General features: G+C 54.2%; 1 protein-coding gene across 1 annotated transcript; it reads left to right on the top strand.

The window, feature by feature from the left end:
* The first annotated feature begins 1,425 nt into the window (after nucleotides 1–1,425).
* Nucleotides 1,426–11,978, top strand: LOC127595504 (LIM domain and actin-binding protein 1-like). The gene is made up of 9 exons (XM_052057048.1): nucleotides 1,426–1,518; nucleotides 2,253–2,601; nucleotides 7,280–7,346; nucleotides 8,323–8,411; nucleotides 8,490–8,555; nucleotides 8,629–8,683; nucleotides 9,443–9,492; nucleotides 9,570–9,703; nucleotides 10,594–11,978. The coding sequence occupies exons 2-9, from the start codon at nucleotides 2,473–2,475 to the stop codon at nucleotides 11,561–11,563; spliced, it is 1,560 nt and encodes a 519-aa protein (XP_051913008.1). The 5' UTR covers nucleotides 1,426–1,518; nucleotides 2,253–2,472; the 3' UTR covers nucleotides 11,564–11,978.
* Nucleotides 11,979–14,852: the final 2,874 nt, after the last annotated feature.

Raw genomic sequence — 14,852 nt, 5'->3', positions numbered from 1 at the left:
CTTCTAACTCGTCAGCAGGGGTTTTTCTGCGTGCATAACTTGGTCGTCGACGTGTCTGAAGGTGTACCTAATAAAGTGTCTCCGGTTAATAGAAACCCCGCTTAGTAGAACAGAAGCACTTCGGCCCAATGGTGTTCTATTAAGCGGAGTGCACTGTAGTGGTTTTTAATGTGGTACCGCGATTGAACTGGAATCAATTCACCCACAATCAAGTTTCAGCTGCAACACACAAGCATTGATGGTGTTTGTGTTGGTTTGGTTCAACTTAGCAAAGAGCTCAAAGTTGAAAGCTGCTCGAGACGCTGAAATGTAGCGAAATCCACAGCGTGAGCAAGTTTCCACACGCAAGCATTTCACTCAAGTGTAGAAATCGAACACAGATTACTGTAGTGACGAAAAGCGCTGAAGAGAACAAACTGCAACTTGAAAGTAAACATGTCATAAAGGTCACATATGTGCATGTCATAAATATTGTGATATATTCTTACATTATATATAATCTTTTTTATATTATTAAACACCCGTCCAGGCACCTGAGACCCGCTGTCCGCATAGTGGACTGCTCTTCTTACTGGGGCTTCACTGACTTTGCGGGGAGCAAGTGAAGACGCGGAGCAATATCGGCCCCGCCTCCTCGGACGGAAAGGGAGCGCTGGTGCTGCTGTCCGGATCAGATGGCTTTGGCCGCGGAAGGGTGGGATGAACAAGAAACGTGCCTATCGGACAGCGAATATGCACCCAATAAGCCGGTAGGGGCCAAAGTTCAGATGTAATGATTTGGGAGTGCGTCACATGCCCAAAAAACTCCATGAAAATGTCATGAATGAGAAGAGGAGATGACATCATCTGCGTCCATCAACAATTGTTGTGCTGTGAATGGATCGGGTCTGGAGGACATATTTAATCGAGGGCTTCTTCACTGTATAATGGTTTTGTTGGTTGTCGTTTTTTTTTTAATGCAATTCTGTAAAGATGACTGACTGCCACTTGTCACGCTTTAAAAATGTGCCAAGCGCAGGCATCCCGAGTCCAACCAAAACAACGGCCGGCCGGCAAGACGCGTGGAGTCTGCTGCTTTCTTTGTCACGACCTGCACGACCGCCGACCCGTCGGTCAGGCGGCGGATGGCGGCAGAGGAGGGCAACGAGGACGAAAAGAAAACATCTGCCACTTTGGAATCCCAGTTTGGCTGCTGACCGATAGAAGGTGCAAAAGAGATTTGAGATGACGGGATGGCAATGCATGTGGAGTACCCGCTCCCCTCCCCCGTCTCATTTCCTGGACTTATTTTCCTTCACTGACCACCTCTGTTTCAGATTTTCTCATCTTCCCCGCCCCCTGGCGTCCCTCCCTTATTCCTGGTTCCCTTCCTTCCTTCCTTCCTTCTCTCTCTCTCTGTGCTTCTCTCGTGGGGCGTTGGGGCCCGGCTCTCACATCCGGAGCGCGTTGCGGCATTTGTTGCCGGTCGGCCGACGCTCGTCGACACTAGCGGACCGGCGGGTCTCCAGCCCCTCTCAGGTTTTGACTTATTCTTTGACTTGAAGTTTTTTCTCGGTCGCTACTTTCAAAGCGCATCCAGCGCGCCCTTGTCTGAATCGCTCTTTGTCTATTTCTGCTCAGCGGTTTCCTGTCTCTGCTGGCTTTTTGCTCCCCATACCCCCTCCTCCCCCTCTGACAAACTTGCTTGCCATTAAGTTGTGTTTCAAAGTGGTCAAACCTCCCTCAGCCTGTCTCGGTGGCCTTCATTGTCTAAACTCTGCTCACATCTAAATGGCGGCTGCTATCGCTCTTTGTATGTCTCCAAATGGTGAGTCATCACATCTGGAACCTTGTTGTGGCTCCGGAGTCCACGTCGGGGAAAATCTAGCCCAAGTTTTTTCAATCTATTGCGTTCGACGTGTCTCGTTTGATGATGACTTTCGTATTTCTTGTGTTCAGCCAAAAAAAAAAAAAAGTGGGAGTGGGGCAGTGAATTCTCCAACCGGGACAAAGTTTCAGAAAGAGAAACTGTCGGCCAGGTCACAGAAGTTCCCCGAACACAAGAACTCAAAAGCTCTTCACGTACTTCATTCCGGGTGAACTTGTGATCAGATGAAGAGGAGACGTATTGTCTTTGGTTTCCGGCCGAACGGTTTTAGCTTGAGGACGGACGTTCTCGTGCTCATTGTCGAGTGCGCCGAACCGGTCGGCGACAAGTTAGAGCGACGTCGTGTTCCTTTGCGTCTCATCAAACATACTATTCCTCTCCGCAGGTGGCGCAATCTCTGCACTCATCGCTTCGCGGTGACGACCTGAGCATTTGAAAGAAGCTCCATCCGGCGGCGCGGCGGCAGCCACCCCCCACGCCCCGGCCCTGTCTATCAACGGCCGGCGAGTCGCGGAGCGGGAGAGCACCGGACGCCCGCGGGAGGACCGGCGAGACGCAGAGTCGGCGGCGCGCGCGGCCGTCCCGCCCCTCGGGAACAGACGGCGATGGAGGCGAAGGCCGGCGGAGTTGCGGAGCAGCGGGAAAGAGCGGCCGAGGGGGCGCCCGGCCCGGAAAGACCGAGCGTTCCCCTCAATGACCTGAAGATGATTTTCGAGAAGGGCGAGGCGGAGCAGGTGAGTCGTCGCCACGAGGATTGGCAACGGGCTCCGACCAAGTTGCCCGACGTCCGGCTCGATCCGGCCGCTCCGATTTCAAAACGAGTCCGGACGTTTGCCTTTGGCTCTACGCGCTGCGAGAAGAGCCAGCTGATCGGTCACGCGTTGAGTCAATAACTTCGCTTGATGTCAAAGAGCCTCGCGGGCGTCACGCTCCTCGTCACATGCTGTGCTCAACCCTGGCTGGCCTTCCCTCAGCTGACGGGTTCCCAAAGGGGGGGGGCCGATGCCCCAAAGTGTCACTCGCACGGCAGAATAATAGCCTCGAGGTCAACTCGAGAAAAGATCAGCTTTAGCAGTCCCACAAGGGGCAAATCTGTATCATTTCTGCGGCAATAGTGGATGCAGGAAGTCCGTTCCGCTCCGTTCAAAAAAACAAAACAAAAATGGAAGACCCTGATTGGATCAGGCCATCTTGGACAAGAAAGTTGGCCAAAATGCTCACGAGTCACGTGTGTTTGAAAGCGGGAGGATGGCGCTCGGTTTGTCTGCTGGCAGACTCGCAAGCAATGTATGCCTCGCTCTATCCTTCCCAAATTTGAATATTTTTCACATTCTAATCGACGTATTGGAAGGACTCTTTTCAGTGGCGTCTCAAATGTTTTTGTGTGGACGTGGGCCAACTTCCATTGCGCCCATTGACTTTTTTCCCCGCTATTAGGACGGGGCCGGACCGGGAAGAGCAAAGACGTATTAGTTGGCTTTCAGAACGCCGTCGTAGCCATGACCGGGGCTTATTTTTCTTGTTGATGATGTCATTCGATTTGTTACCGTCGTCATTCCAATATTTCTATTCGCAGTGTGATTTGGGGTGACACCTGACGCGTGGGACACGGAGGCATACGGGAGTCTGCCTAGGCTCTTTCCTGAGCACGGCGCCCCCACAGTGGCGCAACGCAACGCCGCGGCCACAGTTAAAATCCGAAGAGAGACGTCAATCGGCGCGACCGGAGCTTTACGCTGTGCGGAGCGAGGTCCGCCGGGCCGGCCGGGGGGCGGCCGCCACGCAATTTTGGACCCGGGAAAAACCCCGATCGCGGAGAGCGTAAATAAATTCCAAAGCGCTTCTCCTTACGAGGGTTACGGGCGTGCCGGAGCCTATCCCGTCCGTCTTCGGGCAGCGGGCGGGGCCCGCCCTTAACCGGTTGCCACCCAATCGCAAGGCACGCGTGGACAAACGAGCATTCGCGCTCACAATTTCCAGCGATCCATTAAACTGCCACGCACGTTTTTGGAATGTGTGAGGAAAGCGGCCTACCCCGAGAAAAGCCACGCAGGAACGGGGAGAACATGCAAACGGCAACCACTCGACCACCGGGTCGCCGTATAGTGTGTGGTGTGTGTATATACTGTATGCAGCATGTGTGTGTGTATCTGTGTATATATATATATATATATATATATATATATATATATATATACGCTTTATACACACACACACACAGAAAAGAAATATTTGGTTCCTTTTTTTTTCTTCAATGTGCAAAGCAATAGTTTGTAGTGAGGGCGACAGTATTTGGGATTGTTTGGAAGCAGACACAATTCAATGACAAGGCAAAGAAAGCCTGGCAAATTAGTTCTCGTGTGCAAAATATTTCACACCATCTTTTTCTGACAACAGAACCAAAATGGAGGGCATCGTTCTCGCGTGGTTTGTAAGTCCAGAGAAGGCCCCCCCCCCCCCCCCACTTCCCTAAACGGCGGCAAGCAATGGCCGACATTGACCGGCCAAATGTTCATATTTGTTGCATGGAAATCTGATGAAGAAAGCCCTCGCGGTCGATTCTGTTCATTTGCTTTCCAGTCTGTGGCCGTCCCGTTGCTTTTTCCTCACTCAGATGTCGGCCCCTCCGAGGCGCCCGGGGTCTGCGATTGGTCGGGCGCAGCAAGATTGGACAAGCCAAACACATCTAACCCTAAATACGCTTGATGCAAAGGATCTGTGCTAAAATGATGCGCTTACGTGCCCTTCTTCGACGGTATGGACGGTTTCCCCAATGGCAAGCTCGTGGCGCTATTAAGTCGGCCAAGTATTGAAGGAGAAGACTGACGGGCTCCTTCTTTATAAATAATGTTTTGGGTTGACCTTCCGCCGGGAGTGGCGCCAAACGGGCGGGGAGCCTATTTGTCAACCGATTGTGAGAAAATGCGACCGGTGAAGTGGCTTGAGTTCTCTCCCGGATCTCAAACGTCACCTCCTACGCCGAGGCAACCAATTGCGCGAACGATGGCTCGTCCCTCGGCCCAGGTACCAAATACGCCGGCCGCTGCCGAATGCATGCGCCGGCCTCGCTAGGTCAACTCGGCGCCGCGAGGTGGCGGAGGCCTCAACTTTCAGTCCCGCGGCATCATCCGGAGTTGCCCGGCGGTCGGGCAGGCGAAGGTTCGCCGCCACCTCCGCCGACGGCGCGGCTCATCACGGAACGTTAGCCGTCATCGTGTTATTCACGTTTGAGCCGCGACACTGACGGAAGGTTGCCGGGCTACGTGATGACGCGCGACTCACATTCACTGTCGTTGACGTTTGAGCGTCTTCTCCTTAGAGGTGCGATGGAGCCTACGTGTTTGTGAGTTTTCAAAGAACACAAATGGCACGCTCCCTGGACTGTGCAAATGTTCAAAAGGCAAGAAGTCAAAGTCGTCACGTCATGGACGCAGTTCATGCCTCAAGTCGTAGAGATGGTCTTGAGTCACGCAACCCCGGTCGCGGCGATTCCACAGCAGCTCGCGGACGCAAATTGCTTGCTCCCGTTTGGCCTCCTCCAGGGCCTCCCGATGACGTTCCTTCAATCGCCCTCCTTCCCTTTTGACAGCGCTACCAATCCAGCGCGAGGACCCCCCCCCCCCTTTCCCCAGCTGCACCCGCTCCCGCTCCCTCTCCCTCTCCCCTTCGCCTCATACCCTCTCGCGTCACGAGCCAGTCTGGGCCGGCCCACACCGTCTGCACCTCCGAGCCGAGCGCCGCGTGGCCTCAACGCATCCGCGCCGGCTTCTTCTTGCCCCTCGGTCGTCGTTTCTCTTCACGGGAGAGGTAGTTATACGCGGGTGCTTTTGTTTGCGTTTTCTTTCAAAGTACTTTGCGGTTGAGCTTGTGAGAGCTGCCTCCTCTCAAAGTGGCCTTCGCAGATGAACAAGTGGCTCTTTGGGGCCAAACGTTGTCGCTTGTGCAGAGGCAAAGGCTTTCCTTCTTTCGCTTTGCTTGTGAAAGGCCAAATGTGAGGCGAGGCTGTTGTCGTCGTTTGCTCGCGTGTGAGCCGCAGACTGTGTCCTTTGCATTGCTGCTTTGAAGGGATCCAGATTAGCAGCAGATTCTTTGTCTGGCCTGCTGAGACCCCCCCCCCCCCCCCCCGTTTGAGCCCCCGTGCACGTTGACATGGGGCGGGCCAAATGTTTACACCCCCTCCTCGTGTGTCTGGGCTACACCCGGCAACATCTGCCGGTGCCGCTTCTTAGCCGCCGCCTCGGCCCGCAGAACCGAATCCAGCAGGGGCGATTGATCCATTCGAATGGCGCCGCTTTGGGCGTCAAGCGGGCCCGCTTTCGCACGCTTTCTACGTCTCCGCTTGTCTCGTACCCTGCCAAACTTTGGCAACAAATACAACCAAACGGCTGCCCTTTTTTCTCCACCAATTCAAGGCTTAAACCTCCGAATGATCCGATGCTGCCCCCCATTTTCCACAAGGAAAAAAATAAAAGCTCCCGACAATAAACGGAGCTGTTCGGAGTTGAACTTTTACCTTTATAGTTCAAAACGATTCCAACTTGAAAGGCTTGGGTTCATTCGGGACATTCGTGAGTTTGATTTGGGCTCAGCCAGCGCGCAGCGTAAGCAAACTCAACAAGCAGGTGAGCCGCGATTGGCATTTAGCGGAGCCCCGAGGATCGGCGCTGCCGTTTTCAGTTGACGGCAAGTAGCAAAATGGCCACCCCCCCAAAAGTTGGCACGACTTTTGCTCAATCGTCGTATTCATTTTCAGGATCACTATGCCCAAACAAACAAATAAAAAACCCAATAGAAAAACTCCCCTCATTCATTCTAATATCGTTGAAAGTGTCGGTTGTGGGTGTGGGCGGATTGCACCTGTTACGGCATATGATGAAACTTGAATTCACCGCGTGGCGTGACGCGATTTATTTTGGACGTGGGAAACGAGCGGCTCGCATGTTGCACACCGTGTACGGTTTGGATTTGCTTTGACGATGGTCTGCAGTCAGCTTGGCATCGCAAAGGAGAATCCGTCGTCTTCGCCGGATAAATAAAGGTTCTATTCATAAAGTAGACACTCCCGAGCCCAGTCACGTATCAATGTCGATCTCCAGACATTCGTTGACTGGGTAAATAGAGGCGAAATCAAGCAAGAGAACAATTGCCTTCCAACCCCGGTGGGCGTGAATGATTTCAATGAGAATGCGCAGACACGTCACGGGCGGGGCGTGTTTTGTCTCCGGCTGATCAGACGGCTCGTCTGCCGGCCTCGCTGAGCTCATTAAGCGGATTAGCATGGCGGGGCAACAAAGACGCGCGGCCAGCGAACGGCGGCTTTGAGCGCGCGCGCCACAGTGCAGTGCGGTGCGGTGCGGTGCACCCTCTCTAATGGCTCGCGTTTGATTGGCTCCCGTTTCGTTTTCTTTGCAGGTGCCTCGAGAGCAGTCGAGCGGCGGAAACGGTGGCGATACGGCCGGCATGGAGCAACTTCTGGGGGGTATGTACTCTGCGGCAAAACCCGAATGCATGCGACGGGGTCTGGTCGACACAGAACACGGGCGCTTGAGAGCCGTGACGTCGATTCCGCTTTGAGACGGAACACGGCGAAGGGCTGCCACTCACAATTTCTCGAATGGTCAATGATTTCATTTTGGATTGGAACGAAAACGGATATTTTTCCAAAAGATTGTGGTAAATCAACGTGAGGGTGCAGAAAATGCGATGATTTCGTTTGGCTCGCTTCGTACCGTCATCAGAATTCTTGTCAAAAGTCCAAGCCCATGTTTTGCAAACGTTTACTCTTCTATTTACGGTTGAGAGGCTGAAATTCCGAGGCGCGGCGAGTTCAACCGTGCCTCCAAAAACGATGAATCACTTGTCAAAATAGGCGGTGGTACGTTTGACGGGCGATGAGCTGTTGCAGCCGCCGCGCTTTCACGCGACCAACCGGCACACGGCTGTCGTGTGCCGCATAAAACAGCGCGGACCTCGATATGCTATGGGGAGCCAGTCCCTTTTGAAGCCTGACTTTTTGCTCCGGCGCTGCCTCTGAGGGTGCGATATCCCTGGCTCGGGTGCTTGCTCACAGCAGCCGGCGAGAAGCGTGTAATATCGGGCCTTTTGCCAGCGGTACCAAAAGGAGCTTTGAACCCTAACCCCAGAGGTGGGATACTCGGCCCTCTTTCGGGGTCTTACACAACATACCGTAGATGTCGTTGACCTATAGACGAAAGCTAAGTAGTCCTACAATTGCGCCCTGTGGACTCCCTCTTCTAATTTTTGAAGGCGAGTAGGTCAGAGACAACATTCCATTGGACAATCTTTGAGAAAGACCATTGCAAGCGTTCTCAAGAGATTCTCATTTTGAAAGGGGAAAACTGTCCGCTCGACAAAATTGGCCACAATTTTGCAGGCTAACGGTTTGACCACAAAACAAGGACCCGGAATAATGCGGCGTCTTGTTTTTGCGTCAGACGGAAGTTTCGCAGAGTCGACTCCTCTCCGAGACAGGATGGCCCTCTACCAAGCTGCCATCTCCAAGCAGGACGCCTCCCCGGTCAATGTGAGTACTCTACTTGTTCCACCGCCCCAGAAAACAACAACAAAAAAAGCAGCAATATTAGTTATCGATCACTCTCAGAACGATCTGCAAAAAACATTTGGTGGCAAGCAGAAGGAGAACGTCCCACCCTTCTCCCTGGACGCGGTGAGCTCGGCCTTCACGGAGTTATGTGGAGGTTTATGACCATGTGATGCAAGTTGTTTTTATTTTATGCCAGAGTCCAGAAGCCGAGTTGCCAAACAACAGAAAAAGTTTCAACGCCGACAACAATGGTAACGTATTCCTACACTGATAAAATGGTGAAAACAAATTATAAATCAATCAATAATGATTCAACAGAATGATCTTGAATGAAATATTCATAAAAATGGCGCCACCCTGAGCTCTTCCCGAGAAGGAATGTTTCGGTTTCACTTGCGGCGAAAAACAACCAAATCATTGGCACCGCCCTAACCACTCTGGAGGACTTGCACAACGCAAGAACCCAGACAAGGGCACGGAACCCCACCGCCTTTTCCAGCTACTCAGGCAAAACCGGCAGGCGATCAAGCGGCTTCTCCCCGCTCGCCATGAACTCCAGAAACAGTAACCCAAATCTCTCGTGGCTCTTTGCGTTGTCGCACACCCCCGCGGAACAGAATTACCTCTCGCGTTGATCATTGGAGCTCCAACAATTCTCATCCATCTACGTTTGACTGCTCCAGACACTTTCAAGCGCTCAAGGGCTTTCTGTACGATCGCACACCAAAAGTTACTGCCTGTGGCCACTTGAAAATTGGCGCAACGATTATCTGCGCTAATTGCACGACCGTCATCGAATTGTACTGCACCGCCGATGACGTTATCTGCGCTCCATAACTCTGCACATCGTCGCACAGCCGTCGTTGGGTGCTACGACCGCACAAGGGTACCGTGACGTGACTCAGTCTTTTCCCTTCTCTGGAAAAATTGAGTTGGGATTCGTGAAAAGGCGGAAGGAACGGATGCTCGAGGGCACCCCCTGTTGTTGAAATGTGGATTTGCCGCCACAGGTCTGGGTGCCGGCAACGCCGCTTGCTGCTCTGTGGCCAAAAGCCCAAAGGTGAGTGGTGCGCGCCTCCGCGCGCGCCGACGCCCCGCGCTCCCACTCAGGCGCATCTTCTTGGATATCCCGAGCAGAGTTTCCGTCTGGCCGTTCGGGACGCCTGCGTGTCCTGCCGCAAGACGGTGTATCCTCTGGAGAGGCTGGTGGCCAATCGTCAGATCTTCCACAGCGCTTGCTTCCGCTGCTGTCACTGCAACACCAAACTCAGGTGAGCATCTATCCGTGGCCGATATGGAGGACTTTGTTTTGGGGGGGGGGGGGGGGGTTGTATAGCTTGGGCTTTTGCAGAGCGCTAACCAGGAACAAAACTTGACAAAAGCTGCCGGCGCGCCACATCAAATCGAATCGAATCCACGTACGGTTCCAGAGTCGATTGTCCTCCACAAGTTGAGAGATGACCCGAGGGGGGGTGAAGTGATTCCCATCTCTCGGAAACGGCAGTGCCACTTGTTCTTCCGCAACACGGTCCTGAATGGAACGGACTCGTTTGGAGGAGATCAAATGAAGGTCATTGCGCGTTTGACGTTTGACTTGAAAGCCAAACGCGCCGCGAGCCTTTTGCGAGTGCTGTCCGCCGACTCCACAAAGGTCGAAAAGACCTTTTTATCGGATTCACTCGTAATCTTCGAGTCGTATTTCAGGGCTATGTTTGGACGAGTTGTGATTTCTTGTGCCGCTTTGTATTTTCACCCGTTTGTTTTTCCTGCGGAACCTCCTCTCGGCTAGCGTCGAAAACGTCTTTTGTTGTTGCGCTCGCTCCGCAACGCTCCTTCGACGCCACAAGATGACGCCGAAGAAAAAAAAAAGTCCTTTTTGTCAGGCGAGTATGTTCAGCTTGACATCTTGACCGAGAATTAGAAGGCGACGGCTCGAGTCTCCAAGGTTGTAAGCAGATGCTCGAGAGCGGACATTGCGCTGTTTTGACTCGGCAGTTTGCGGTATCGTGAGGGTGGTTCCAAGCGGTTGTTTTCAGGGAACTCCGCTGCTAGCCGCATGACCACTTGTGAGCGGGTTCAGTGGCTTCCTTTGCAGTCAGGTTGAGTACTGTGAAGAGCGGCTTCAAATTGTTGAGCTCGTGCGCCCTTTCTTGCCATCCAGTTTGGTCAACTACGCGTCCCTGCACAACAGCGTGTATTGCAAGCCGCACTTCTGCCAGCTCTTCAAGGCCAAGGGCAACTACGACGAGGGCTTCGGCCACCGGCCCCACAAGGAGTTGTGGGAAAGCAAAGGCGAGGCGGGGGAGACGGCCTCCCCATCGACGCCCACGCCTTCGCCGCGGGGCTCGGAGAGCCCGCCTTCCGCCGGCCCCGGCGTGGAGGACTCCCCGCTGGCCAAGGTCAACGTCCTGACCGCCACCATGGAGGCCCTGGGACAAGGAACCCAGGAGAAAAGCCGCAGGCCGTCGGATGCGCGCAGGCTGAAAATCTCCTGGCCGCCGCGAACGCAGGGCGACGGCAGCCGCGGCGGAGCCGCGACGCCGGCGGACCCCAGCTGCAAGCCCGTCCGAGCCAAGTGGCCCCCGGAGGACGATGCCGTCGCCGCCGCCGACTCCTCGCCGCCCGAACGAGCCGGTGAAGCTTCCCGCTTCCCGAGGAGCTCCTCGAAGGAGCGCCGCATGCCCTTCACGCCGGCAGAACAAGCTTCCGAGGAACCGCCGAGCACGGAGCCGCAGCCCGACGGCCCGTTGCCGGACCGCGCAGAGGACAGCTGCGGGGATGTCGGCGGCGGCTTTGGAGAGGAGGGTGACCGCGTGTCAGAGGGGGAGGGCCCAGGCGTGCCGGAGAAAGGAGGTCGAGACCAGGTGAAGGGAGAAGACGGGTGGAAGCGCCAACTCGCCGCCGAGGTCGGTGCTTTGGGTCCGCCTCGAGCGGAGGACAAAGACCAGGAAGAAGAAAAGGCGAAACCCGACCCTTGCGCTCAGGAGGAAGAGGCCGGGGTCAGCCGCTCGGCGCGGGACGAGGTCCGAGAAGCCGCCGAGCCAAAGCCAGAGCCCGAGCCGCTCAGCGTGGAGGAAATGATCAAGCGAAATCGCTACTACGACGATGACGACGACGAGGAGGATTTCTGAACCCATCCGACGTCCACTCGCCGCCCGAGTGGCCGCAAGTTTCCGCTTGAACGCCGCCAAGTTCTTGAACCGTGCCTCTTTTGTACCATCAAAGCCATTCCGATGTTTGCTTCCTCTCAGCCTTTTTCAAAGAAATGTACCCCATTCTGTCTCCGTTTTTTTACGAACCTCGACGTAAAGGCTCAAACTCAAGCGCGTTTGGGATTTGAATTTGCATTTCAAACGCCAATGAGAACATGACGAAATCAAGCAAAGCCTTCCTTCCTTCTTTTACTTTTTCAAAAGTATTTTGAAGACGCGCTCTTCCCATTTCGGATGTTCCTCTTTGAACCGAGACTGCATTTGACTGCAATTTGACGCACTGTTTCTCAAGCCATGACTTCCTACTGAAATAAATTGCGTAGCAAAGCTCCGAGTTGTTATTCGTCTGCGAACGACGACCAATGGGAACAGCTACGCGCAAGCTGCCTTCAGCAATGGCGACTATCGAGCGCAGATGGCAAACTCGCATATTTCCATCAGGTAAGAAATGATTTCCCCCGAAAGGCCGACTTCTCGTCGATGCGCAAGTGGAGGGGAGTGGAGGGGGCCCCAACTGGCACAGGGTTGGCGGGGTCGGACGAGTGAGGACGTAACGTCCGGCGGGGAGCCGGCAAACCATGCCGCCGCAGAGGTAGGCCTCGTCGAGGACTTGCCGGCTTTTCTCGCGTCTCGCATCCGTACGACGGGATGGCGAAGACCGCCGCTTGCTCCGTCCTTCCCTCGGTCCTCGGGGAGATGGTGAGCGCAGGGAAGCCGAGAGTCGCGCAAAGGCCAATCGGGAGGGGCGGATCCCATCGGCGACGTCCGCGGCACCTCGCCCCTTCTCCCGAAACGAGGCGACCTCATGCGGCATCGGCGCGAGTCACGCGCTGTGCTGCTGCCGCCACATACCGACGCCTGAATCGGTTGCGCGTGGGCACTGATGCTCGAGTTCTGTACTTCAGGGACACAGGCACTTTTGGAAGAACTGGCTTTGGAAAAATGATGTCGGCACTAAAATTGAAAGCCCTGAAAAGCATCCGGGCTTGTTGGTGGGATTTATGGGAAATTGACCCGGCCCCTTTCGGAGCTCGGCGTAAATGTTTTTCTCTTGCATCCCAGGCTGGGAGGCAAGCATGAAGGATCCGTCTCGTTTCCCGGCTTGCTTTGTCACGTTAGGTTGTCCCAAGTGTCTGAAAGCGGGATTCATTGCCACCCAAATTCAGATGGACATTTCTTCTCTTGTCTTTGTCAACCTGTGACAAGAGAAAAGCGATCGGCGCAATATTCTGCAGAATTTTTTTTTGCAGGTTGAAGTGGACAATAGGAGGAATGCGCATCTGAATTTTGGTGGCAATCGGTGGTCGTTTTCAGACACGGCAGCTCCACGGGCAGACGGGCAGGCGGCTGTGGCTGTTAGCCGCCGCTGGCTAGCTAGCGTGGCCCGCGGAGGCATAATCGGCTTTCGCCGGCTGAACAGAACCAGATACGAAGCTCCGCGCCCGACACCCACCGCGTTGGCTACCGCCGGTCACAAACAGCCAACACGGCGAGAACAAAAAATGAGGCGGGCTTTCCATCGGGACTGAGAGCATGTCTGTGAGCCCGTCTCTGACGGATCCCCCCCGACCCCCTTTGCTGATGAACGACAGCCGACGGGCTAAACGGCGAAGGAAGCAGGTTTCCATCCGTTACCGCAAAGGTCACTTACAGGGTCAGCAATGACGCTCCTTCTCAGCGCGTCACCGACAGACTCCCGTTTCGCAGGTGGCGGAGAAACGCGCGCGGCATTTCTGTCCGCGGCGGTGACGATACAACGGGGGGGGGGGGGTGGCTTTGAGCCGACAACGTTGACTTGATACGGAAAAGCGTCAGCGGAGACGCTCGGCTTTGACCTCCGCTGGAAAACGCAGCCCGCCGAGTGCGTTTACAGTTCCTGTACAGTCGGTGGCGCTGTGCGCCAAAGAGCCGTAATCCGCCAATCAAGTCAGAGAACAAGAGTGAGAAGGGGAAAGAAAAGGAGGAAGCTCACGCCGGGTCTGACCGCGCCGTTCTCCAGGAGATCGACGACAGAGGCGGGTGGCGGAGGAGCGCGCTTCAGACAACAATGACGCACTGCTGACATTTACCGAGGGTCCAAAAATAGCCGCGTCCGACTGCCATTTAGCGGCGAGCGCGGCGCGGCGGGCGACATGTTCGCCTGCTTTCAGAGCACGACACGCACCAAAGACTGAAGTCCATTTGCAAGCAAAAGTCAGGAGTTGCAAAACAAAACTTGCCAAAGTTTTGGAACTTGCAACCAAAATGGAAAAAATTGTCATTAAAAAAATAAATAAATAAAAAACAACAAAAGCACCTCCAACTCCGGGGAGGTTTCTTCCGCAGGGGAAGCGTAGGAGTCGAGATTTGAATTCGATCTTTTGCGACACGCAGTACACGACGCCGCGTGAACTCGTCTGCGCGACTGTGACGGCGGCTACGCTCATAAAAAGAGCCGGCCGGTGTGCGAGGCGCAAGCGTCGCCTCCCTCCGTCCCTCGTGACGCTTCACGGTCGGCGCCGAAATCGCATTTGCTGTTGTTGCAAAGTGAAATTCTGCCTACCTGCCCAAAGGGGCCCGCCGAGCATGTGAGAATGGTCTTTTCCTGCGCAGAGAGTGACCGTTTCATGATCCCGTCGGTTGCCGGACCCTGCGACAGACAAATCCAAACAAACGAATGCAATTGAGAAATTTGGGTGGGGAAGCGAATGAACTCAAAGTTCAGAGATTGCGGACAAACTCTGCCACTAGACATCCTACGGGACAAAAGCAGACGTCTTTCGCGGTATGGCACATTGGCAACAGCTCCATACCCCTGAAACGCATCTTCCGCAGCGCCGTCCTGACGGGTCGCTTGCAATTGCACGCGGAAGGGTGGTGAAAATATCAAGTCGGCTGCGAATTCGCCCGGATGCAAGTTTGGGCAAGGGCGAGCACGGAGGCAAAGATGCGCGTGCGAGTAGGGATTGGGAACCGACGACGCAGCTCCGTTTTGTTTGGGCAAGGATCACTCTTTCTGTACTTTCTTGATACATTTATTGGGACATTTTGCAGCAAAAGTAGATGTAGATGAAATGAAAGTAGTTGCAGTAGCAGTATCAGAAGCAGGTAATAACCTAAAGCACACATAAATGCAGTAAAATGAATACATCTTTCTTTCTGCATCACGGTGTAAAGAAGTATAGAATTCACAATTAATTACTACTTTTTTAATACACCATTTATTTTA

Source organism: Hippocampus zosterae, chromosome 2, assembly GCF_025434085.1.
Source record: "Hippocampus zosterae strain Florida chromosome 2, ASM2543408v3, whole genome shotgun sequence".
In the NCBI taxonomy this organism is placed as follows: Eukaryota; Metazoa; Chordata; class Actinopteri; order Syngnathiformes; family Syngnathidae; genus Hippocampus; species Hippocampus zosterae.
This window is presented reverse-complemented; position numbering and strand designations above follow the sequence as displayed.